Source organism: Budorcas taxicolor, chromosome 9, assembly GCF_023091745.1.
Source record: "Budorcas taxicolor isolate Tak-1 chromosome 9, Takin1.1, whole genome shotgun sequence".
Classification (NCBI taxonomy): domain Eukaryota; kingdom Metazoa; phylum Chordata; class Mammalia; order Artiodactyla; family Bovidae; genus Budorcas; species Budorcas taxicolor.
The window spans coordinates 36209383-36233006 of NC_068918.1; the positions used below are offsets into that span (position 1 = coordinate 36209383).

The following is a 23624-nucleotide window of genomic DNA, read 5'->3' on the forward strand; positions in this document are numbered from 1 at the left end:
TTGGTAGAAACCTTGGGGACCTTCTTTTGCTTCTGCAGTGGCAGGACAGCTATGTGGAGTTCTCTCACTAAGCAGGGAGAACCCTGGCGAGGAAGATGGACCCTGGCAGCCCAAATGCCACAGGTCCACTGGTTTCCTTCTCTTTCCCCCTCTGTCCTGTGTTTACTTGTGTGGCCACTAATCGGAACATTAGATTACATGGGGGTGAGGAGAAGGATGAGCTGTCGTGAGCAAGAGAAACGTGGTCCGTGCCAGCTTGGAATCACATGCCATCCTAGGCAGACCAGAGATTGGAGATGGTGAGCCCCTTAACCTTTGAGCTGCTGGAGGTAAGTGCCAAAAGGAGGCTGAGCCACACCTTGAGTAGAGGCTGGGAGTCTTGCCCCATTTGTTCACCACCAGGAAAAGCAGCCCCCAAACCATTGATGAAATTCTTGAGGTGCTCGAGTACATTTAACATTAATATTTTCCCCATAAGCACTACTCAGCTTTGGTTCCAATAATCTACATTTCCTCTGTGAGAAATGTTGACATCAGACATGCTATCTTTGGGAAAACAGTTATTAAAGAACCAACAGCTAAAGAATGAAGAGAACTGTGACTTCTCTGAGCCGCTTTCTTTTCTCTTAGATGTCCGCCATGTCCAGGGGGAAAGCACTCAGTGTTAAAAACCACCTGTGCGTGCATGCATCTGTGCTTAGTCGCTTCAGTCGTGTCCAACTCTTTGCAGCCATGTGGACTGCAGCTCACCAGGCTCCTCAGTCCATGGGATTCTCCAGTCAAGAACACTAAAGTGGGTTGCCGTGCCCTCCTTCAGGGGATCTTCCCAACCCAAGGATCGAACCCTTCTGCTTTGCAGGTGGATTCTTTACCCACTGAGCCACCTGAGAAGCCCAAAAATCACCTGGGTACTTGTTAAAAATAGACATGCCCAAGATCTACTTTTAGAGTATCTGATAGGAGTAGGAATCTGTTTCCTAAGCACCTCATCTGGTAATTGTTAAGATCCAAAAAGCTTGGAAAAACTGCCTTAGAGAATGCTTAGACATGATTAGAGAACAGTAATACCTTTGCTTTATAGAGATGATTAGAGAACAATAAAGAGAAGGCAATGGCAACCCACTCCAGTACTCTTGCCTGGAAAATCCTATGGACGGAGGAGCCTGGTGGGCTACAGTCCATGGGGTCCCTAAGAGTCAGACACGACTGAACGACTTCACTTTTACTTTTCATTTTCATGCATTGGAGAAGGAAATGGCAACCCACTCCAGTGTTCTTGCCTGGAGAATCCCAGGGACGGCAGAGCCTGGTGGGCTGCTGTCTCTGGGGTCGCACAGAGTCGGGCATGACTGAAGCGACTTAGCAGCAGTAGCAGCAGCAGCAGAGAACAATAATAGCTTTGCTTTATAGAGGGCACTTTCAAGCAGCTAAAATTCTCATTGATGCCTCACTTGTTCAGAGCATCTTTGTAAACTGGAGGGATTTTATTTGTGATTCTGATTTTTCTCATTGGGCGAAATCAAGGCGTATGTCATAATAAAGACTTCCAGAACTCTCCTGTATAGCACTGGATGGCACTCTGACCATTTGGAGCAGTTCTGTGTATAATCATGAGCATGATTTTCTGGACCTCCAGTTGCCTCTGTAAAATCTCATACCCTTCTTGTTTTTATCCCCGCTGGCACTGCCTGGTTCAGGCATGCATTGCCACTGAGCCAGACATTCAGTAGCATCCTAATGTCTCCCTTCTTCCAGAACTTCATTTCTACCCTGTTCTTCCCAGCAGCAGATGAGAACTCTTCCAAGATCTTGGAACCTGTTTATTCATTGGAAAGCAACAATGTATAGTTTTTTAATGAATAGCTTTAGAGGTAGGCAGGTTTGAATTTTAACTCCACAATTTTATCAGAGGTGTGACATTGGTTATGCTTATCAACCTCTCTAAACTTCAATTCTCTAATTTATAATTTGGAGAAAGCTACTGTATATGGTAGTGGTAAAAACTGAGTGATAATGTTAGTGAAGCATGTAGCAGAGTGGTAGGCACAGTTCAGTTCAGTTCAGTTCAGTCGCTCAGTCGTGTCCGACTCTCTGCGACCCCATGAATCGCAGCACGCCAGGCCTCCCTGTCTATCACCAACTCGCGGCGTTCACTCAGACTCACATCCATCGAGTCAGTGATGCCATCCAGCCATCTCATCCTCTGTCGTCCCCTTCTCCTCCTGCCTCCAATCCCTCCCAGCATCAGAGTCTTTTCCAATGAGTCAACTCTTCGCATGAGGTGGCCAAAGTACTGGAGTTTCAGCTTTAGCATCGTTCCCTCCAAAGAAATCCCAGGGCTGATCTCCTTCAGAATGGACTGGCTGGATCTCCTTGCAGTCCAAGGGACTCTCAAGAGTCTTCTCCAACACCACAGTTCAAAAGCATCAATTCTTCAGCACTCAGCCTTCTTCACAGTCCAACTCTCACATCCATACATGACCACTGGAAAAACCATAGCCTTGACTAGATGGACCTTAGTCGGCAAAGTAATGTCTCTGCTTTTGAATATACTATCTAGGTTAGTCATAACTTTTCTTCCAAGGAGTAAGTGTCTTTTAATTTCATGGCTGCAGTCACCATCTGCAGTGATTTTGGAGCCCAAAAAAATAAAGTCTGACACTGTTTCCACTGTTTCCCCAACTATTTCCCATGGAGTGATGGGACCAGATGCCATGATCTTCGTTTTCTGAATGATGAGCTTTAAGCCAACTTTTTCACTCTCCTTTTTCACTTTCATCAAGAGGCTTTTTATTTCCTCTTCACTTTCTGCCATAAGGGTGGTGTCATCTGCATATCTAAGGTGATTGATATTTCTCCTGGCAATCTTGATTCCAGCTTGTGTTTCTTCCAGTCCAGCATTTCTCATGACGTACTCTGCATAGAAGTAAAATAAGCAGGGTGACAATATACAGCCTTGACGTACTCCTTTTCCTATTTGGAACCAGTCTGTTGTTCCATGTCCAGTTCTAACTGTTGCTTCCTGACCTGCATACGGATTTCTTCAGAGGCAGGTCAGGTAGTCTGGTATTCCCATCTCTCACAAGTAAGTGCTTAATAAATGGTTGCTATTGCATTTATTATTAAGTGGCTTAAATAGCACAGGGATTATCCGCTTGATCATTTAAAGCTTTAGCGCTATCTAGGACAGGTTCTTTTATTGCAGTTAATTCTTGGGCTCTGTTCATATCTCCTTTTATTTGGATCCATTTTAGTGGTTTGTATTTCCTAGAAAATTGTCCATGTCATTGAGATTTTAAAACTTACTAGCATGGGGTTATGTGAAATATTTCTTACAATGACTTTATTTTCCATGTTTGTGTGTCTGTCTTTATCATTTCAAATTTCCAGTGTCTGTAACTTCTTTCCTCTTTATAATTAGTTTAGCCAGAACTTTGGTTGAATGTGGTGTTTTTAGAAAGGAATGGTTCTAGAACTTTTAAGTTGTATCCTTTAATTTTCTAACTCATTGATTTATTTTTATTTTATTTTTTTGTTACCTTAAAGATTTTCGATTAGAATGTTTAATTAATATTTCACTCTTTCTCGTTTACTGATGATCACTTTTTCCAGGCTTTCCCATGCAGCCCCTCCGGCAAGCTTCTGGTGGGTTCATCCTCTTCCAGCTTGGGGTGCTTGAGCTGAGGGCCTCTTGGAAGAGCTGTATCAGTCAGGACTCATGATAAACGGCACCTTTATACATATTTTTTAAAAAAGAGCTGAGAGGCTTGTGTAATTGAAGATCAGTACATGCCGTAAGGCACAGCTTGATTTAGGACTGCTTGTGATATTTCTGTTAACCTGTCTGTCCCTGTCTCTTAGGTAATCTGCTCTTCTGATTGTTTTGTTTTCCAGTAGCCTCTCCCACATGATAGAGAAAGATGGTCCTTGCCCCTTCAGGTTTTACACAGCCCAAATGTCATGAGATAACCTCTCCTTCCGTTGTTCACCTCGGTTCCTAAAAAAGGATTCTGGTTGCTTGTCCTGGGTTCATAACTACGTTATTGACTGTTATATGTCAAAGAGAATTGATGGAAGATTCTGCCTATGAAAATGAACAGGGTTTACTTATGTGAAGAATGTAGAAAGGAGTTAACATAGTTAAAATATAGACAGGGGTATCACTGACATTTTATGACATTTAGTGTAAGCTGCTGGCACCCAGAAATGATAAAATCTGATCAAGAGAGGGTGAACCCCAGACTTCCTGAAGGTGTGACTCATTTTCCAGACCTAGCCTTGTATCTGGGTGTAGAGCATCTTCCCTGGGCCACACGTACTTCATCCATCACAGTGTGGGCGCTGCCCTTCAGCACATGGCAGACCCAGGCCCTGACTTCTTCCCCCAAGCCTGTTCCAGGTACGCTCCTGAATCTGTGCTGTGGACTCGATCAGGTCAGCTGCCTCGATGTGTGTGAGTCATTAAACAAACCCCTGGACCAGCCCTGAGCCTCCTTCTGCATGGGTGTCCTGCCCGGCCCTGGACGAATGCCTGGATCTCAGGGAGGGGAGTTCTGATGGCTAGCAGAGGTCACACCTCACCCACCGTGCCACCTCCAGTCTATCAGTGGGGCATCCTAAGATACTGAAAAGAAACAGATGTCAGCTTCAGGTGTTTTTGTCACATTCTAAGAACTTTAATGGCAAAAGGAGAGGAGGACGACAGAGGATGAGATGGTTGGATGGCATCACGGACTCAGTGGACATGAACTTGGGCAAACTCAGGGAGATAGTGAAGGACAGAGAGGCCTGGCGTGCTGCAGTCCATGGTGTAGCAGAGTCAGACACGACTGAGCAACTAAACAACAACAAGAACTTTAATTCCTAACAGATTTGGTTTTCTTATTTTTGAAATAGTCTTGTTATTGTTTGGATTTCCTCATTGATACAAGAGTTATTCAAGAGAGGATATGTATGTGTTTAACTTCTTCCTGGGTGGGTTTTAAGTTAGATTTGGACTTGATGTGCAGATGGCCTCTGTCCATGCCAGGCTCCTGGTCAGTAGTAGTATGCACACTGAAGAACAGAGCCAGGTCAGGTTAGCGTTCCACCTGCGAATGAGCTCCCTGGTAATGGCGAGGTTTGAGACCAAGGCTTGAATCTAAGGTCATAGTGAGACTTTCTGTTTCCTTCCCCTTTGATTGGCAGTAACTCGCCCAGTGGGGGAACAAGTTGATTTGCCCTCTTGGGGACAGGCAGAGCAGGTGGAAAGAGACCTGGAAGGGCTTTTGGAAGGCTCTACCTGGTCTGTCACCCACATGCAGCAGGAAGCTCAATGGGGGCCTTCCTGCCCTGAGAGTAGACAGGGACCCACTTTTAATTTTTTTTTTTCTTTATTTATTGGCAGAATTAAATTTGGGGCAGTTTATTTTCAAAAAAAAAAATCCAGTTAAATTGTTACGTTTTGGATTCCAGTATTTTCATATTTTAGACATTTTTGGTGTGTTTAAAACTACCTTGAAACATTTTGGTCCTGTGTAACATTTTCAAATTATGAAAGCAAAAAATTTCAGTAGCTCAGAGAGCAAAAGAATCACTAGCTAAAATATATCTGATGAACTCACCAAACAAGAAGGAAAACTGAATCCATCTCTTGATGCTCTTTGCTTTCTTTGTAGTCACACTGGGCTTTTAATGTTAAAAGATAAGCCTTATGGATTTTGGGATCTCACCAATTGGATTCGACATTTCTTGTCCTTGGGGTTTGTAGGGGTTTGTGGGGCCAGGAAGAGAAAGGCACCTCCCTGGGTCAGTATAACAGCATTATAGTTACAACTGTGACCCAAAGAAGCTTTTCTTGGAATTTAAGATTTCCTTTTTGGTCTGATCTGATGTACTGGTAATGTTTGTAAATGTTCAGAGAACACTGGAAAATATGGTGTGCTTTTTTTTTTTTCATTTGTGGGGTGTCAGTTCCTAAGTGTGTCCTGTAAAGTACGTGACTCCATTCTTCTCTAGTCTTAATTTCTAGACCCGTTTGCTGGAGCAGCTGCCTCTCACTGTGTTTGGCACGACCTGCCTCTAGTTTTCCATGTGGTCACCCAGCCCTCCTGGCCCTGGGTCCTGCAGCCTCCCAGATGAACTGTGCCACCTCTTGTCTTCTTTTTTGTGGGTGTATCCTTGCACCTGGGGAGTCATTTCTGAATTCTGCTATACTCCCAGCAAAGAGAGGGGGTCCGGGTGCTTCCCACTCTGGCCTCCAGGATGCTCTCGGCTCCTTACTCAGGACTATACAGAAAACACCACCAGTCCGTGCTGTGACACCAACCACTTGCCTTGACCATAGTTGCTTTAACCAGCACACTCATATATATATATAGAGTGTTTGTGTCATCCACACATGTTTGTGTGCATATGTATATGTACACATATGTATGTATACATGTACACACACCTACATATATACACCCTTGTGTGTGTAGAATTTGCAGCTAAAACTCCTCCAGGTCTGTGGGATGTAGGTAGCACTATCCCTGGTTTCACTCGAATGGTACCCACGCCACAGTCAGTCTCCCAGCTGGAAGTCCCTCTCTGCCACCGGACTGCCTGCCTGCCCCACTCTCTGAGGCCCACTCCACCCTGTCCTGGGAGTGGCTTTCCCTTCCTTTGTTCCCCTAGAGCTTTTATCTTTATGTGTGTGATTCATCTTTTTATTCCTGTATTGTGCATCATGATGCTCTGTGTTGTTTTTTAGTCGCTCAGTCATACCTGACTCTTTTGTGACCCTCCCATGGACTGTAGCCCACCAGGCTCCTCTGTGCATGGGATTTTCCAGGCAAGAATACTGGAGTGGGCTGCCATTCCCTCCTCCAGGAGATCTTCCACGCCTCCTGCATTGGCAGGTGGATTCTTTACCACTGAGCCACCATGGAAGCCCTATGTGCATTATATACTTTATCTAATAAGTAACCTGTGCATCCTCTTTATTCATATATGTAAGACTTGTGCTTGTGAAAGGACTTGAGCTGTTTAGTGGATTGATGTGAGGACAAGTTGGAAAAAATTCTGGAAACAGTAAAGGTAAAGGCATCTCCAGCTCCCAAACTGAGCAACACTTTGCAGGTAGCTGTGTTTTCTTTTTATTAAATTATGGTAAGAACATTTAACTTGAGTTCTACTCTCTTAACAGTGTTTAATGTGTATAGTATAATATGGTTAACACAGTGTTGTACAACAGGATTTAGAAGTCTTGCATAACTGAAACTTCCCTTTGAAGGTTTCTAATAGTTAAGGCAAAATGAAATGTGAATTGGATTTCTTAGCTTTGAGCAACTATTCTTAGAAAAATGTGTTCAGACTCATCCATAGCTATAAAATCTAAACTCGTGATCCTCTTTAAAAAGCTCAGCTGCTGGTGTCATTTCATGGGCTTTCGAGTTTCAGTGATTTTAATAATACCCTGGAGTATGAGTTTGGATACTGAGACTCCTACAGGACAAGAATAATTTAATTCTCCTCACCCTGCTTCTTTATCATCATACAATTGCTCAAGTTTTTCTTTTCATTATCCTTATACCTCTTCTTCCTTTCCCTCAAATGTGTTCTAATTTTCAGAGGAAGATGTCAGACTGTTAAATCCATAAATGACCAAGAAGTCATCATTGGTAATCTTTGGGACCCTAAATTTCACAAACCTCTTAACAAGTTTTATCTGCACCTTCATGAAGAGGACCTGCTCATATTATAAAGATGTGTGTTATGATAGAACTTAGATTGTTAAGAACTCGAACATTGTTTGCATCTACGTATTGGAAGGGTGTCATCTTGAAATATTGCTCTAGTTAAAGTAATTGACTAACAGTTGTGGGTGACATATTGGATATAATGAGCCTGGTTATTTAGTAGCATTGTTATGACTGTTCTGATGGTTTTCTGAACAGTTTGTATGAGAAGAGCCAGCGTGCCTGCTTTGTTGTGAGATGGACTCTGTGGCAACAGTTGTGATTGTACCAAGAGAAGCCAAGCAGCATAGAGAATCCATGGGTGAGCACAGTTCACCTTTGCAGGGAAAATGAACTACGGATCTGTGGCTCATGGAGCCACTGTGGTCCTCCTAGAGCCAGGGTCAGGCCTAGGTGCAGCCTCATACAGACACAAAGCAGAAGGACTAGGGAAATGAAGGCCGCAGGGCTTCTTCCTCAGAGGACCCCCAGTGGAAAGGGTCCTTCTAGGACTCTCAGCCCGCTGGGTCTCAGGGTGGGAGCCCTCAGTAGCTTGAATGTTCTGCTGAGACCCTTCTAGTAACCAACCATCTGACTGAGATGTGAGCGTGGGCTTACCCATCTTCTCTGTCCACACTCCCATTCCTCCCTTCTGTCCCATCCCTGCTCCTTTTTGAGACAGGCCATTCTACATGGACTTGTCTGTCACCAGACTACTGCCTGAGCCTCCTAACCAGCTTCCCTGTTTCCGCTTTTGCTCCCCCATAGTCTGTTCTCCACCCAGAGCAAGAGGAGCCCTTTTAAAAGGTAAAAGGCCAGGTAAAAGAGTAGCAGGCCAGGGGTCAGCCTCGGGCACTGTTACAGTGACTGAAAGAACCGAACTCTGGCTTCAGTGCTGTTGCTAACTCACTGAGTGACCCTGGCCAGGTGACCTTATTACCACCTGCCTCCACTTCCGTGTCGGTAAGGCTGCACACCCAGGGTGACACGGAGCCAGCAGTAAATGGGGCTTGAGATGCTCAGGCTCCCACCTCCCACGGAGATAGGGGGACGGACCTAGCGGACAGGTGACCCAGCAGAGACAAAGGCTGGGAGGGGAGCTCAGTGGACTGAGGCCAGGGACAGGAGGGAAGGTCATGTCAAAAGGTCCAGTTTACTTCACCCATGAAATCAGGTAATGCTTTTGCTTTCCTGGTGGCTCAGACGATAAAGAATCTGCCTGCAATGCAGGAGACCTGGGTTTGATCCCTGGGTCGGTAAGATCCCCTGGAGAAGGAAATGGCAACCCACTCCAGTATTCTTGCTTGGAGAATCCCATGGACAGGGGAGCCTGGTGGGCTACAGTCCATGGTGTTGCAGAGTCAGACATGACTGAGTGACTAACACACACACCCACCACCCCAACCGCCCTAGAATGCTGTGCATACCCATACCCACCCCTCAACTACTGCCCCCCCAGAATGCTACACACACAATACACCCCCCTAGAGTGCCAACACGCACACACACACACCATACCACTGCACACCACACCCCCACTCCCACCCCACCCCAGAGTGCTGCCCGTTGTGGCTTTGCAGCTGTGCATCGATTTTATAACTAAAAAGCAAAAAGTATCTTTGTGGACACTTTGTAATGAGATAGAGTGGAGTCAGCAAACTTCCTGGAAAGGGCCACATGGGAAATGTTTTAGATGATGTGAGTCACCCAGGTCATAGGTTTTCCACCCTTGCCTGCACCCAGCTGTTAAAAATATAAACCCTATTCTAGGCTCGAGTACCATAGGAAAGCAGGCCATGGTGAGGTTTGCCAATCCCTCATGATAGGCAGTTGGAGTTGTATTTCTGTGGCACTCAGTTTTATTTTCTGTTTGATTGAAATGAGAAATGTGATCCGTAACTGTTTTATTTCTCTTGAATTGATCTCTTGCAAAACTCTTGTTAATCACTGTAGTCATACCTCATACTCTTTCCCGCTTGTTTTCAAGCACATTATAAACCTTGAGTTTTAGAGCAGCTTTCTCTCAGCACAGAGTCGTGGTTCTCCAGCATGGGGTCATTGCTTTGTGTAAGGAGAGCCCATTTAAAGACCATTTTGGTCTGGGTGGACTCTGACAATAACGCATCTTTTGTGTGCCATTCCGAATATAGTAAGTTGTTCATTTCCTGAAGTTTTCTCCTATCAAAACAGTTTGCCTTTGCGTAGATATCTGATTCAACGTTCAGTTGAGCTGATACATTTATTCATGCTTCATTTCTAATAGCCAGATGTGAGTTATTATGAAGTCCAGATTTTATAGTATTACAGTATTATAACCTTTCTGACTGCTTAGTTATAAACAGGCTAAGCTTGGATACAACTGATCTGTTGTAGAAACTGTCACTTCCTCTGCCAGCATCTCCTGATCTCCTGAGGCTACCTCTTGCTTTTCTTCCAAACCATTGTTGTCAATAAACTTACTCAGTGCCACCCACTTTCCAATGTTTGTTTCTTTTTTTTTTTTTTAATATTCTATAGTTTCAACATTTAGCAAAGTTCTCGAGTTGACAAGGGTAGTAGGTCTTGGAAAAATTGTCAAAAACAAAATTGATAAGCTAGTACCTGGGTATCTCTGGCTTGGTTAGATAGTACCTGGGTATCTCTGGCTTGGATAGATAGTACCTGGGTATCTCTAGCTTGGTTTCTTTATATCTGATATTTGGGGATCACTGGCTGCTGAAAAGCCGGGAGCCTTGGCCTGGGGTGAGTGCCCTTTCTTGACAGTGTGTGATCTGAGCAGTGGTATGGTGTGTTCATTGAGAACAGATTCAAGAACTGGCCCTGCCACTTCCCAGCTGTGCGATGTTCGTCAGCTTTTGAACCAGTCTAAGATTTGGCCACCTGATGCGAAGAGCTGACTCATTTGAAAAGACCTGATGCTGGGAAAGATTGAGGGCAGGAGGAGAAGGGGACGACAGAGGATGAGATGGCTGGATGGCATCACCAACTCAATGGACATGGGTTTGGGTGGACTCTAGGAGTTGGTGATGGACAGGGAAGCCTGGCATGCTGCAGTTCATGGGGTCGCAAAGAGTCGGACACGACTGAGCGACTGAACTGAACTGAAGACTTAGTCTTCCCATCCGTAAAGTTAGGCTGAAAAATAACCTTCTGCATTGGAATATGAGTTCTAAATGAGTTAATACTTGCTTGGTACAGAGTGCCATGTGAGTATTACTATTTATTGAGGGAAAGTATGCTTTTGCTCATATATTTTTCAGAAGTCTTTTTTCCTGGTTTTACTGAGATATAGTTGATGTACAACACTGTGTAAGTTTAAGGTGCACAGCATAATGATTTGATCTACTTGTAAAATGAAGTGATCACCGGGACAAGTTTAGTTGACATCCATTGACTCATTCAGATAGGAAAAGAAAGAAGAAAAAAGATTTTTTTGCTTGGGATGAGAATTCAGGATTTTATTCCCTTTTAACAACTTTTATATCTCTTGAAGCAATGTCAGTTATAGTCATCATGTTGTACACTACATACCTAGTACTTAGTTATCTTACAACTGGAAGTTTGTGCATTTTGACCACCTTCATTCAATTCCCACTTGCCTTATCTCCTTCCTGCCTCTAGTAACCACAAATCTGATTTTTCTATGAGTTTGTGGATTTTGGTTTTGTTTTACATTAGTCCACATGTGAGTGAGATCCTACAGTATTCCTCTTTCTCCGTTAGACTTAATGTCCTCAAGTTCCATCCGTGTTCTCACGAATGGCAGAATTTCCTACTCTTTTTATGACTGGATTATACTTGTCTATATGTGGTCCACATTTTCTTCATTCATTCGTCTGTCAGGGGACACTTTGGTCGTTTCCATGTTGTGACTATTGTAAATAAAGCTGCTGTCAGCATGGGGGTGCAGATGTCTCCTCAATATAATGTTTTTGTCTCCTTAGGATATAGTCCCGGGAGTGAAATTGCTGAATCTTGCTGGTAATATTAATGGATAATACTCCATGTGGAAAATTTTACGTCTGACATGCTTTGTTCATTTAAATTTTCTCTCCAGGCTTTCGTGGAGGCCCAGAACAAGATTACCGTGCCATTTCTTGAGCAGTGTCCTATTAGAGGTTTATACAAAGAGAGAATGACTGAATTGTATGACTATCCCAAGTATAGCTGCCACTTCAAGAAAGGGAAAAGGTATGTGAACTTGCTTTCATTTCATTTTCTTTTTGCTTTTCTAATCTAGTACTTTCTTAAATTTTACAGTACAAATTCCAAATAACTTACCAGTTTATAAACTTTACAAACATTATAAAATCAATTCATCTCTATGCTTGACTATGAAAATAGTTTTTTTTTTTTTTTGGTCTGTTGTCCACATTCTTAAGGACTAAGAAATTTGGCAGAGATGTGTCCTAGGATGAAACTAGACTGTAGGAAGTAGCTGTCTTGTGGCTAGTAATTGGTGAGATAGCATGATTCATAGACAGCAGTGGAGATTTATTTGCCTCTAAAATTAATCCTCTTTGGCTTATACTACATGAAAAGACTTTATTGGATGCATTTCTTCCATCCAAGAATGGCAGTAGGCCAAGAGGGAGCACCCATTAACTCACCTCTCTTGTTCCTCTCCCTCTGACAGTCACTTAAAACATAGCCTCTTGTTCACCTTTTAAGTCTTTTTGGAACCACTACCACAGATTTACTTTAGAAATTATTAGACTCCCCCAACACAGGGATCAGCAAAGTATGCTCTGCGTGCCCAGCCTCGCCCACCTCCTATTTTGCAAATGAAGTTTAAATGGCACACAGCCATGGTCATTTGCTTGTGTTATTCATGGCTGCTTTTGTACCGCGACTGCAGGATTGAGTCTGTATGGTGCCCAAAGCCTAAATAGTTTGCAGTCTTGCTCATTACAGAAAAGGTTTGCCCGCCCCTTGCCCTAGGGGCATGACTAAGGAAGGGAACTGGTACATTTTAGCAAATCTGCTGTCTTCTCCACTGAAAAAGAAAAGTTACTGCTTTACTGAAAATCAGTTTTCATTTTAGCATACAAAGCAGACTTTATTTAGCTGATGTGCAGAATCACAGTGAATTATTTTAATACCTAAAGCAATTCAGGTAACAAATTCTAGGTACAGGGAGCTGGTGGGACCTTCCACTCTAGTCCCCTGGCACAGCGTATCTGCAATTATACCTTTGTATGTTGTTTTTCCTTTTGTTTCTATGTGTTTGGTTTTACTCCTCAACTAAATAAAGACCGTCTCTGTCCCCCAGGTATTTCTATTTTTACAATACAGGTTTGCAGAACCAACGAGTATTATATGTACAGGATTCTTTAGAGGGTGAAGCCAGAGTGTTCCTCGACCCCAACATACTCTCCGATGATGGCACAGTGGCGCTCCGAGGTGAGGGCTCCATAGCCAGGCCCGCGGGAGTCCTGGGCCCCGCGCTGACAGCTCTGATGTGGGTGCAGTCGTCCCATCCCTGAGAGACCAGACACAGTGTGAACCATATTGTGGAATAGACGCACATGCAGTGTTGGGAAAGCTGATTTCGGCACAGTATATTTAGAACACATGAGTGGTCATACCTTCTGACAGCATGAAGCAGAACTAGAGAATAATTCACACTGGACCTAAATTAGCTTCTAGGGCTTCTGGGATCTTGAAGTATCATCACCATTTCCTATAGCATCTCTGAGACCTATCTGTATTTGGAAAAAAAATTAATTCTCTTCCAAAAGAAATTTAAGTTGTACAAAGAATGTTTTAATTGTACATGTAAAACAGGAAAGAATATGAAGTCTACTTCCTTGACAAGAAAAAGTGATGAATTTTTAAATTAGTTGATTGTTATGATGTTAGGATTAAAAGTATAAAACACAGTCTTGTAGAAATTTGACAACTTGTTGCTTTGTCCCCTGAGGATGCAAGTTTAAAAACTGACTGAATAAGTTTTGCTATATGCAGAAATGTGTATTCAGCTGCTGTATGTCTCCTGAGTAACCTCCCCCAAGATAACCTCCAGAGTCAATAAGATTACCCCAGCTTTGTGCCATAAACACCGAACTTTAGGGTAAGAATATTGTCTATACACTGTATCTATCTATGGTTTACAAATTGTACACTCTGAGAGTCATTGCTGACTAGTATTCTAGATGTTTAGTTGAGTTGGCTCAGCATATTCTATTTTTGAAAAAGCTCAAGTGTAGATTCAGCCCTACAAAACTGAGCAGTTGGAACTCTGAAGTCCTGTAATCGATTAGATGGGAATTAAAGAGCCCTGTCTCAGCAGATGTGTGCAAAGACCCCTTTATAAAGTCAGTTAGTCATTTAGTGCTTCCTCCCCCTCTCCCCCAATATTCTGTATATGTAAATGATGATCCTTAGTCTAATTAGTACTGAGAGTAATCATAATTAGTATTGGAAATAAGATGCCAGCAAGTTTATTGTGAGTATTCTTCGCTGAATTTGATCTTGGAGTTGTGAAAGAATTTAATACACTGATACTGTGCAGTAATATACTCTGAATAGAAACTCACTTCATTTTAACCAAAGTCTATCTTGCAACTCACCCAGAAGGACTTCATTATAACAGGGTCTTGTTTCTCACTTCAGTAATACATTCCAAAAACTTTTCCTGTAATGTTTGTCATGTACAGGCCCTGATGGATAACATGGTAAATTAGACATGGAACTTGGTCTCAGTCTTTGAGTTTTCTGAAGACCATATTATTGGAGAAGGAAATGCAACCCACTCCAGTATTCTTGCCTGGAGAATTCCATGGACAGAGGGGCCTGGCAAGTACAGTCCATGGGGTTGCAAAGAGTTGGACACAGCTGAGCAGCTAACACAACAGCAGACATTCAGATTCCTTTCATAGTGTATGACTTTTTAAAAATACACATTTTAAAGTCAAAATATTTTATTTGCATTTTCCCTGAAATTTTTAAAATTATATATAACTTATGCAGACAAAAAAATGAATATTTACTCCATTACTTTCTCGACCCTTTTCTGTTTATTTATATACATATGAGCCTGGATGCTTTATAGGAATTATAAGTGATTAATAAATAGGTTTTATAAAATTTTAACTTTATTTTTCACTCATAGAAGTTCCTTTCAAAATAGTAGGAAACCTCTGAAAATAGTTTGGTTTCTTAAGATGATTTTCAGCCTCCAGTGAAGGTTAGCAGACACCATAAGAGGGTATCTCTGGTGCCAAATACTACACATTCTTTATGATCGTAAAAGCCAACAGAAACATGAATATTTGTCCAGAAGCCTTGCACCGTGGTTAGGACATTCTGCCTGTGACAGCCCCAGAGGGTGGGACACAGTGGGCTAGTCCATCAGCGGTGTTGCTCTCCTTACTCTTCACTGTCACTGTTGGAATATGCACTGCATGAGTCTTTATTGCAAACCCTCAGGCTTCATTTACCTGGGTTTTTGGTTGTCAGATGGTGTGAATGTTAATCCTTGCATGCCAGCAGTTCTCAGACAATGAGGCAGTAAGGAGTGATTTCAAGTAGTTTGGAATCCATTCCAAAAATTAGATAATGGCTCCAGTTTAGGTCTGTTACATTCAGTCATTACTCTAGAAGCAGTTTCCTTCCTCCCTTTCTCCACCCCTCTGAATATAAATAAAATATGCTGAAATCCCAGATGAGCTCTGCTTTTAAATGAGCTACTTATTGAATTATAGAAATTTTAAATGGAAGCATCCTGGTGGTCATATAATTCGGTATGTCATTTTACAGATGAAGAAACTAAGACCTGGAAAGATTAGGGAATTTGGCCAAGGTCATAAGACAAATTCCTGCAAGTCCTGGGTGAGCCTGAAGAGTTCTCATTACCAGTTTCCTGCTCCTCCTGTTGCCGCTCTCTGCCTCCATACATGCTGGAAAAACCCTTGTCAGCATGGTGGACAGTGGCAAGGCTGGGAGTTGTGTTCCCATGTTCACTGACAATTTCTCATGTGTCCCTTAGGCTATGCATTCAGTGAGGATGGTGAATATTTTGCCTATGGTCTGAGTGCCAGCGGCTCCGACTGGGTGACTATCAAGTTCATGAAAGTCGATGGTGCCAAAGAGCTTCCAGATGTGCTTGAAAGAGTCAAGTTCAGTTGTATGGCCTGGACCCATGACGGGAAGGGGATGTTCTACAACGCATACCCGCAGCAGGATGGGAAAAGTGATGGTAGGTTGAGACTTTAGATGAAGCACCTTTTTCATGAAGTGAAGTGTGTCTCCACATAACTTAGAGAAGAAGCTAGACCGTATGTAGAGGTTGCTTGGTCTAGAATCATGTTTCCTTGAAGGATGTTGTATCTGTTACCATTGTTGTGTAACAGATCCTGCCAAAACTTTGTGGTTCACAATAATGACCATTTATTTTTGCTTGTGAGTCTGCAAATTAGCCAGGCAGTTCTGGGTATAGCTGAATTCTGTCATGTACCTGTGATTAGCTGCCAGTCAATTGAACACGTCTGGGGCCTCCATGAAGCTCCATGTGGTCTCTCATCCTCTAGCAGGCCAGCCCAGGCTTGTGTGCACAACAGCTCTCCAAGAGAGAGCTAAACCTCCTTGATGCCTGGGCTTGCTCCTGGAACATCACTTCACTGCTTTCTTTTGGCCAAAGCAAGTCACAGGGCCATTCAAGGGTGGGGAAACAAATACAGGGAACTGTGAAAAATTGGGGCCATTTTTATTGCAGTGTCTGTTCTTCACAGATGTAGGCTGTCTCCCAAGAGGGTCATGGAGAAAATGGATGATTTTTTTTTTTTTAATAAAACTGACTTCTTTAATGAGGTTTAATGAGTGATGATAAGTTTTGCAGTAATCACATCTCTTCCTCTCCTGAGAAGTTGCAGGTCATCTGTTGGTCACATTTGTCTGCATACTTTTGTCCTTGTTAACTTCCAGGGCATGTGTTCTCCTCTTCAGTTGCACAGAGATCCTGTTGTGTGCAACTGGTTCCCTTTTTTCCCTTCACCTCTCACCTTCCTAGGTAGAAAGGACCCTATAGCTTGTACCTTGCTGGTACAAGCTGGCAGCATCATCTTCTTTATGCTACTCCTTACTTCCATGTGGTGTAAAGCATTTTCGTTTTGTCTTGGTTGGTCTTTACAGGTGGGTTTTACCATCTCTTTGCTGAAGATGTGGAGCTGGGGTGGAGGGTCTCAGTTACTTTTTGCAGTGTGTGGAGCTAGCAGGAAGCAAGGCTAGTCCACTGCTTTCTCCTGCACGTGCTGTCCCCTTGCCATGAACTGCTATATCGTTGGGGATACATTTTCTTTTCTCTTTTCCCCTCAGTTGAATTGGGAGTGAGTCTGTTATGCTTTTCATTTTTTTTTTTTTCAGCTACATTTAGCTTTTGCTGCCTTTGACTAGATTACTATAGTACCTTTTTCTTAGTTCAACCAATGAACTGCAGGAGGAGCTAAGAATAGGCTTTTTATTCAAGGATGCTGGCTAAAGAAAGCTCTCTGTGCTCTGTGTACTGAATTAGCTGCCTGTGTTAAGACTGCTGCTGAGTTAGAAAATGGTTGTTTCCAAGTCCCAGGAAACCAAAAATGTTTATCACTAGCTGTGTCTTGTTAGAGGACAGTGTTATTAAGTTAACTTCTGGAAAAGCATGAAAATGATTATTTAACCTCAACTTCCATTGGCAGAAATAGTTATAATTAGTAACCATGGTTGATTTAAGAAAACCAACATCTCCCAGCTGTAATTTTGCTGTCCTCTTGTCTGGAAGACCTCAACAGCCTCTCAGGTTGTGTGGTAGAGGACTTCTTGAGTGAGGCTAAGCAATTCTGGTCCTGTGTTTCTTACCAATGTTCCTAGAAAGCCCATGGAGAATCACCAAGTACTGTAAAACGTTTCTGTTTTCATGTGATGGTATCCTCTTCCTTTTTTCCTTCAACATTATATCAACCTCCAAAATCAGCAAATATGTGTGATTATTTCCAGGGTGGTAATCAACTGATACTTTTGTTTTTTTTAAATAGACTTAATCTTTTTTTTTTTTTTGGTTATTCAGTATTTTTATACATTATAAAAATAATCATCATAAGTCATTTCCATCTGTCACCATACAAAGTTATTGCAAATTGTTGACTAAATTCTCTGTGCGATACAGTGTATTCTTGTGACATTTATTTGGGAATGGGAAGTTTGCACCTCTAATCCTATTTACCTATATTGCCCTTCCTCCCACCTCTCTCCCCTCTGGCAACCACCAGTTTGTTCTCTGTAGCTATGAGTAGGCTTCATGTTTTAGAGCAGATTTAGATTTACACCAGAATTGAGTAGAAGGTACCAAGATTTCCCATATACCCTCTGTTCCTTATCCATGCATAGCCTCCTCCCCCGTTATCAACATCCCCACCAGAGGCTACAATAAATGAGCCTATGGACACATCATAATCACCCCAAATCCATAGTTGACATCAGAGTTCACTCTCGGGGTCGTACCTTCCATTGGTTTGGGCAAATGTATAATGATATGCATCCAGCATTGTAGCATTTTCACTGCCTTAATAATCCTCTGTGTTCCACCTGTGCATCCTTCCCTCCTCTGCCAGCCCCTGGCAACCACTGATATTTTTACTGTCCCTATAACTTTGCCTTTTCCAGAGTGTCATATACTTGGAATCATAGTATGTAGCCTTTCGGGTTGGCTTCTTTCACTTACTAATGTGTATGTAAGTTTTCACCGTATGTTTTTGTGGCTTGGTAGCTCAGTTCTTTTTAGCACTGAATAACATTCCGTTGTCTAGATGTACTGTAGTTTGTTTATCCATTCACCTCTGAAGTACATCTTGGTTGCTTCCAAGTTTTGGCATTTATGAATAAAGTTGCTGTTAACCCCTGTGTACAGACTTTTGTGTTGATTTAAGTTTTCAGCTCATTTGGGTAAATACCAGCGAGCATAGTTTCTGCATCTTTTATGTTTAATTTTGTAAGAAACCGCCAGACTGTGTCCTGAAGTGGCTGTACCATTACATTTCCACCAGCAATGAATGAGAATTCCTGTTACTTCACATCTTGGCCAGCATTTGGTGGTGTGAGTTTTCTGGGTTTTGGCCATTCTAATAGGTATGTAGTAGCGTCTCATTGTTTTAATTTGCAATTCCTTGACACATGCTGCAGAGCATCTTTCATATGCTTATTTTCCATTTCTATATCTTCTTTGGAAGGCTAAGGTCTGTTAAGGTCTTTGGTCCTTTTTAAAATTCATTTTCTTATTTTGGTCTTTGTTTCCTATTGTTGAGTTTTAAAAATTCTTTGTATATTTTGGATAACAGTCCTTTATTAGATGTGTCTTTTGCAAATATTTTCTCCCAATCTGTGGCTTGTCTTTTCATTCTGTTAACAATGTCTTTCATGGAGCAGAAGGTTTTAATTTTAATGAAGTCTGGCTTTTCAGTATTTCTTTCATGCCTTTGGTATTGTATCTAAAAAGTCATCACCAGACCCAAGGTCATCTAGGTTTCCTTCTGTGTTATCTTTTAGAGGTTTTGGTTTTTTTTTTTTTTTGACCACACAGCATGTGGGATCTTAGTCCACCAACCAGGGATCAAACCCCATGCCCACTGCAGTGGAAGCGTGGAGTCTTAACCACTAGGCCACCAGGGAAGTCTCTCTTATAGGAGTTTCTTGATTGCATTTACATTTTAAAGCCTGCAATCCATTTTGGGTTAATTTTTGCGAAGTGTGTAAGGCCTCTGTCTTGATTCATTTTTTGCACGGGGATGCCCAGTGGTTACAGCACCATTTGTTGAAGAGACTGTCTTTTCTTCATCGTGTTGCCTTTGTTCCTTTATCAAAGATCCGTTGACTCTTTTGATGTGCGTCTCTCTACTGTGTTCTCTTGATCTGTTTGTTCTTTTGCTAATACCACACTGTCTTGATTCCGTGTAATAAATCTTGAGGTTGGGTAGTGAACATTTTCCAACTTTGTTTTCTTTGAATATTATGTTGGTTCTTCCAGGTCTTTTGCCTCGCCAGATAAACTTTAGGATCAGTTTGTCCATGTCCACAAAATAACTTGCTGAGATTCTGATTGGGAATGCATTGAATCTGTAGATCAAGTTGAAAAGAATTGATATCTTGACAATGTTGAGTGTTTTCCATAAGATACTGAGTATATCTTTCCGTTGATTTATTCTTTGATTTCTTTCACCAGTTGTATAATTTTTGTCCTATATATCTTATACATATTTTCTTATATTTATACCTAAGCATTCTGTTTTGGGAACTGCTAATGTAAATGGTATTTTGTTTTTAATTTCAAATTCCGCTTTTTCATTGCTAGTATATAGAAAAGTGATTAACTATTGTATATTAACTTTGTATTGTGTAATCCTATAACCAGATACTTAGCTTTTTAGATGCTTTTAGCATTGTCTACTATGGGAGGAATAGATTTTCTTAAAATTGTCAGCTGCATTTCAGTGTACATTTTTAACCCCTTCAGGCACAGAAACATCCACCAATCTCCACCAAAAGCTCTGCTACCATGTGTTGGGGACTGATCAGTCAGAAGATATTTTGTGTGCTGAGTTTCCTGATGAGCCTAAGTGGATGGGTGGAGCTGAGGTATTGTACTACCGTGAAATTTTACCCGCAAATAGCATCTGTCATGGATTGTGTATATAAATATTCTCTTTACATGGTGATCTTTATGGATAGTGGAAGTCCATTTGAAGTTGAATATTCTTTTGTTAAAAATATTAGACCTCAAGTGTACTCTTAATAGCGAAGGTGATAAATCTTTTAAAGGTAATCTCAGCATAAAAATCTTAGTACTAAAAGTAATACATGCTTATGGTAAAAATGTAAAAGTACAAAATAACGCAAAGTAGAACATGAATATTTCAAAACTTGATCCTAATCTCGGAGATGAGGAGAGTTTTCCTCCAGAAGTTTCTTTTACACGAGTGAGAGTGAGGGCGAAGAGTGTGCCTGCTTTTCTATTTTACACAACGGTGCTCTTCATGCTTCTTGTTTACTTGTTTTTACATTCAAATATGTGTCTTTGGGATATTTACACATCTCATAGATGGTTCATACCTTCCTGTTCTTGATAAGGAAGAGCCTCTCTTAAAGTGATACATCTTTGTAGGTACTTTCCCAGATTTCATTCTGCATCTTGAGAATCAGCTGTTAAAAAACACTTAGAAATACTTAGAGTAAGAATTAGGCTTTTGTGAGCTCATTTATATATATATATATATGAAATATATATTTTTTAAGATATAAAAGCATTCTCAGTGTTTTCTATAGGAGGGCTATCATCCCATTCTTAGTGGGAGTGAGCAATTCACTAGAAACTTTTTAGTCCATTGAGCCTCTCATGTCTTCTCTGGGATATAGTTAGAACTTTGGTATGAAAGGGACATTTTAGGCATGAACTTCTGAACATGGGTCTGATTCACTGGGGGATAGACTAGAAGCCCATGGTATTTTAGTCCTCATTCATTAATCCACTGTATTCTGCATTGTCCTTTTATTTATTTTGTTTCTCTAGAACTATGGTTGGCACACTGTTGCCCTCGACTGAAATCTGGCCTGCTGCCGGCATTTGTAAATAAAGTTTTCTTGGAGCACAGCCACACCCATTTGTTTCCTTACTGTCTGGGGCTGCTTTCAGGCTATAATAGCAGAGTTGACTTGTTGCCACAGAAGGCCACATGGCCCAAAAGGCTGAAAATTCTTTCTTGCCCTTACTAGAAAAAGTTTGCCAGACTTTAACACAATGTGTTTACAGTAAAATATGTTATCACCTGAAATTATGCCCTTTTCTCATGCTTTGTCTTCCCCACCTAACTTCCCATCCTGCAAGCTTTTCTTGTGTAGTTACTGTTGTCATTTTTCTCACATATTTGTTTCTATGGTTTTTCTGACTCTTTGTAGATTATCATACCAAGTTTTCATCTTGGTCCAGCTTCTCCTCATACCTAAGGCTTCTGCATTCTGCAGATAGTAGGTGTTTATTTATAAACTGATATACATTAAGGTAAATATACTACCCCACAAAATGTCATGTTAGTTCATGTGTTTCTTTTCACCTTTTATGGGGAGAGATGTTGATAGAGAAACATTATAGCAGACGTATTTTAATAAAGGTAAAATTATTTTATTGATACAATGAAATACAACTAAACTAAACGGTCTTCACTGTAGAATACACATGTAACTCGTTGCTCACATCTCTTTACTAGCATTGAATTGAAGCAGCTAGTTTTTTGTTCGTTTGTTTTCATTTTAAAAAATCATGGTAAAGTATAGTTAACATAAAATTTATCAGTTTAATCATCAACTGAATTTATCAGCTTAATCATTTACAGAGTACAATTGCACTGTGTTCACATTATTGCACATCTGTTACCCCTTTCTGTCTCTTGAACTTTTTCATCTTGTGAAACTGAAGCTCTGTACACATTAAATAGCTCTTCATCCCCTCTTCTGCCCAGGCCCTACTAACCACCATTCTACTTTCTGTCTCTTTATGTATTTGAGTGCTTGAGGTACCTCGTGTAAATGTCATTATATAGAATTTATCCATTTGTGATGGAGACCTGGATTCAATCCCTGGATTGGGAAGATCTCCTGGAGGAGGGCATGGCAACCCACTCCAGTATTCTTGCCTGTAGAATCCCCATGGACAGAGGAGCCTGGCGGGCTATAGTCCATGGGGTCGCAAAGAGTCAGACACAACTGAAGCAACTGAGCAAAGACTTGGCATAAGATCTTCAAGGTTTATTTCCATGTTATAGCATGAGTTTCCATCGTTTTAAAAAGTGAGTAATATTCGATTGTGTACATGTACTACACTTTGTTTATCCAGTCATCTGTAAGTACACTTGGGGTGTTTCCACAGCACAATTGTGAATAATGCTGCTATTAGTAGCCAGTTTTTAAAAATACAGTCACGACATATCTTATTTGCATCCTATATATATATATTCAACTCTGTGGCTAGGCAACTGAAAGGAAAAGCAAATTTAAATAGTTTGGGTGATCCTTCTACCATTCACTCAGTAGGTATTCACTCTGTGTAGTTCATCTAGTATAATCTTTACCATAACCTTTAGAGGGCAGTGACCACTTCATTGCATAGACAAAATACCTGCGAGTATGGTTAGCTTGCAAATCCATGGTTGGAATTGCCTGCTGGGTATGTTAGACCCACCGCCTGTATCTTCTTAATCAGCATGGCCTCTGCCTCCCTTGACAAAAGGTACGAGGTCATGTGGAAACAGCAGGAATGACCATTTAAAGAATGGTAGTAAATGGAGAGCTGCGTCTGTTTCGCACAAAAGCAATAAATGAAGTTTTTACATAGAAAAACAGAAATTCATGAGATGTGTCCAGCGAGTCCTGAGGAACTTTATGCTGGATGAGCACCCTGATGAGCAGACTGTGCAGAGGAAGTCGTAAGCAAACCGGTAGGCTTAGTAGACACAAACTGCGTGTAGATTTCATTACGCTGTATTCCAGCTGCTTGAGGGATTTTGTTAGATGTCACCCTTTCAGTGGCCGGAGTGAGTTGGGCAGGTCCTGCTGAGAGGAACTTCTGGCTACAGGAAAGAATACCTTCGTCCCTTAAACACAGATGCTACAGTTCTGAGCCTACAGAAGCCTCAGGTCTACCCTAAACTGATGATTCAGTTCCAGGTTAGAAAAATCTAGGTTGTGCAAAAAGTCTCAGTGTGGGAGTTTCTTGTACCTGTCAATGAAGTGTGATAAATCCCAAGACAGTCCAAGAAACAGGTATGCTATAGGTACTTCCGGCTGGACCAGAAGCACCATGCGTGGTGCAGAGATTGCTCAGGGTGTTCACTGCAAGTGAAGTGGATGGTTTCCTAGCAACGCCCCCCCCCCAACTCCTTTTTAAAAAAATTTTTTTTTGGCTGT

At 41.6% G+C, this 23624-nt stretch overlaps 1 protein-coding gene across 1 annotated transcript in view; it reads left to right on the plus strand.

Annotated features, from left to right (window-relative positions):
- PREP (prolyl endopeptidase) overlaps nucleotides 1–23624 on the plus strand; it is a 141900-nt gene that overhangs the window by 16155 nt on the left and 102121 nt on the right. Inside the window, exons 3-6 of the mRNA XM_052646028.1 lie at nucleotides 11758–11891; nucleotides 12973–13103; nucleotides 15691–15900; nucleotides 20182–20303. Coding sequence (XP_052501988.1) covers nucleotides 11758–11891; nucleotides 12973–13103; nucleotides 15691–15900; nucleotides 20182–20303 — 597 coding nt within the window. The remainder of the gene's footprint in view (nucleotides 1–11757; nucleotides 11892–12972; nucleotides 13104–15690; nucleotides 15901–20181; nucleotides 20304–23624) is intronic.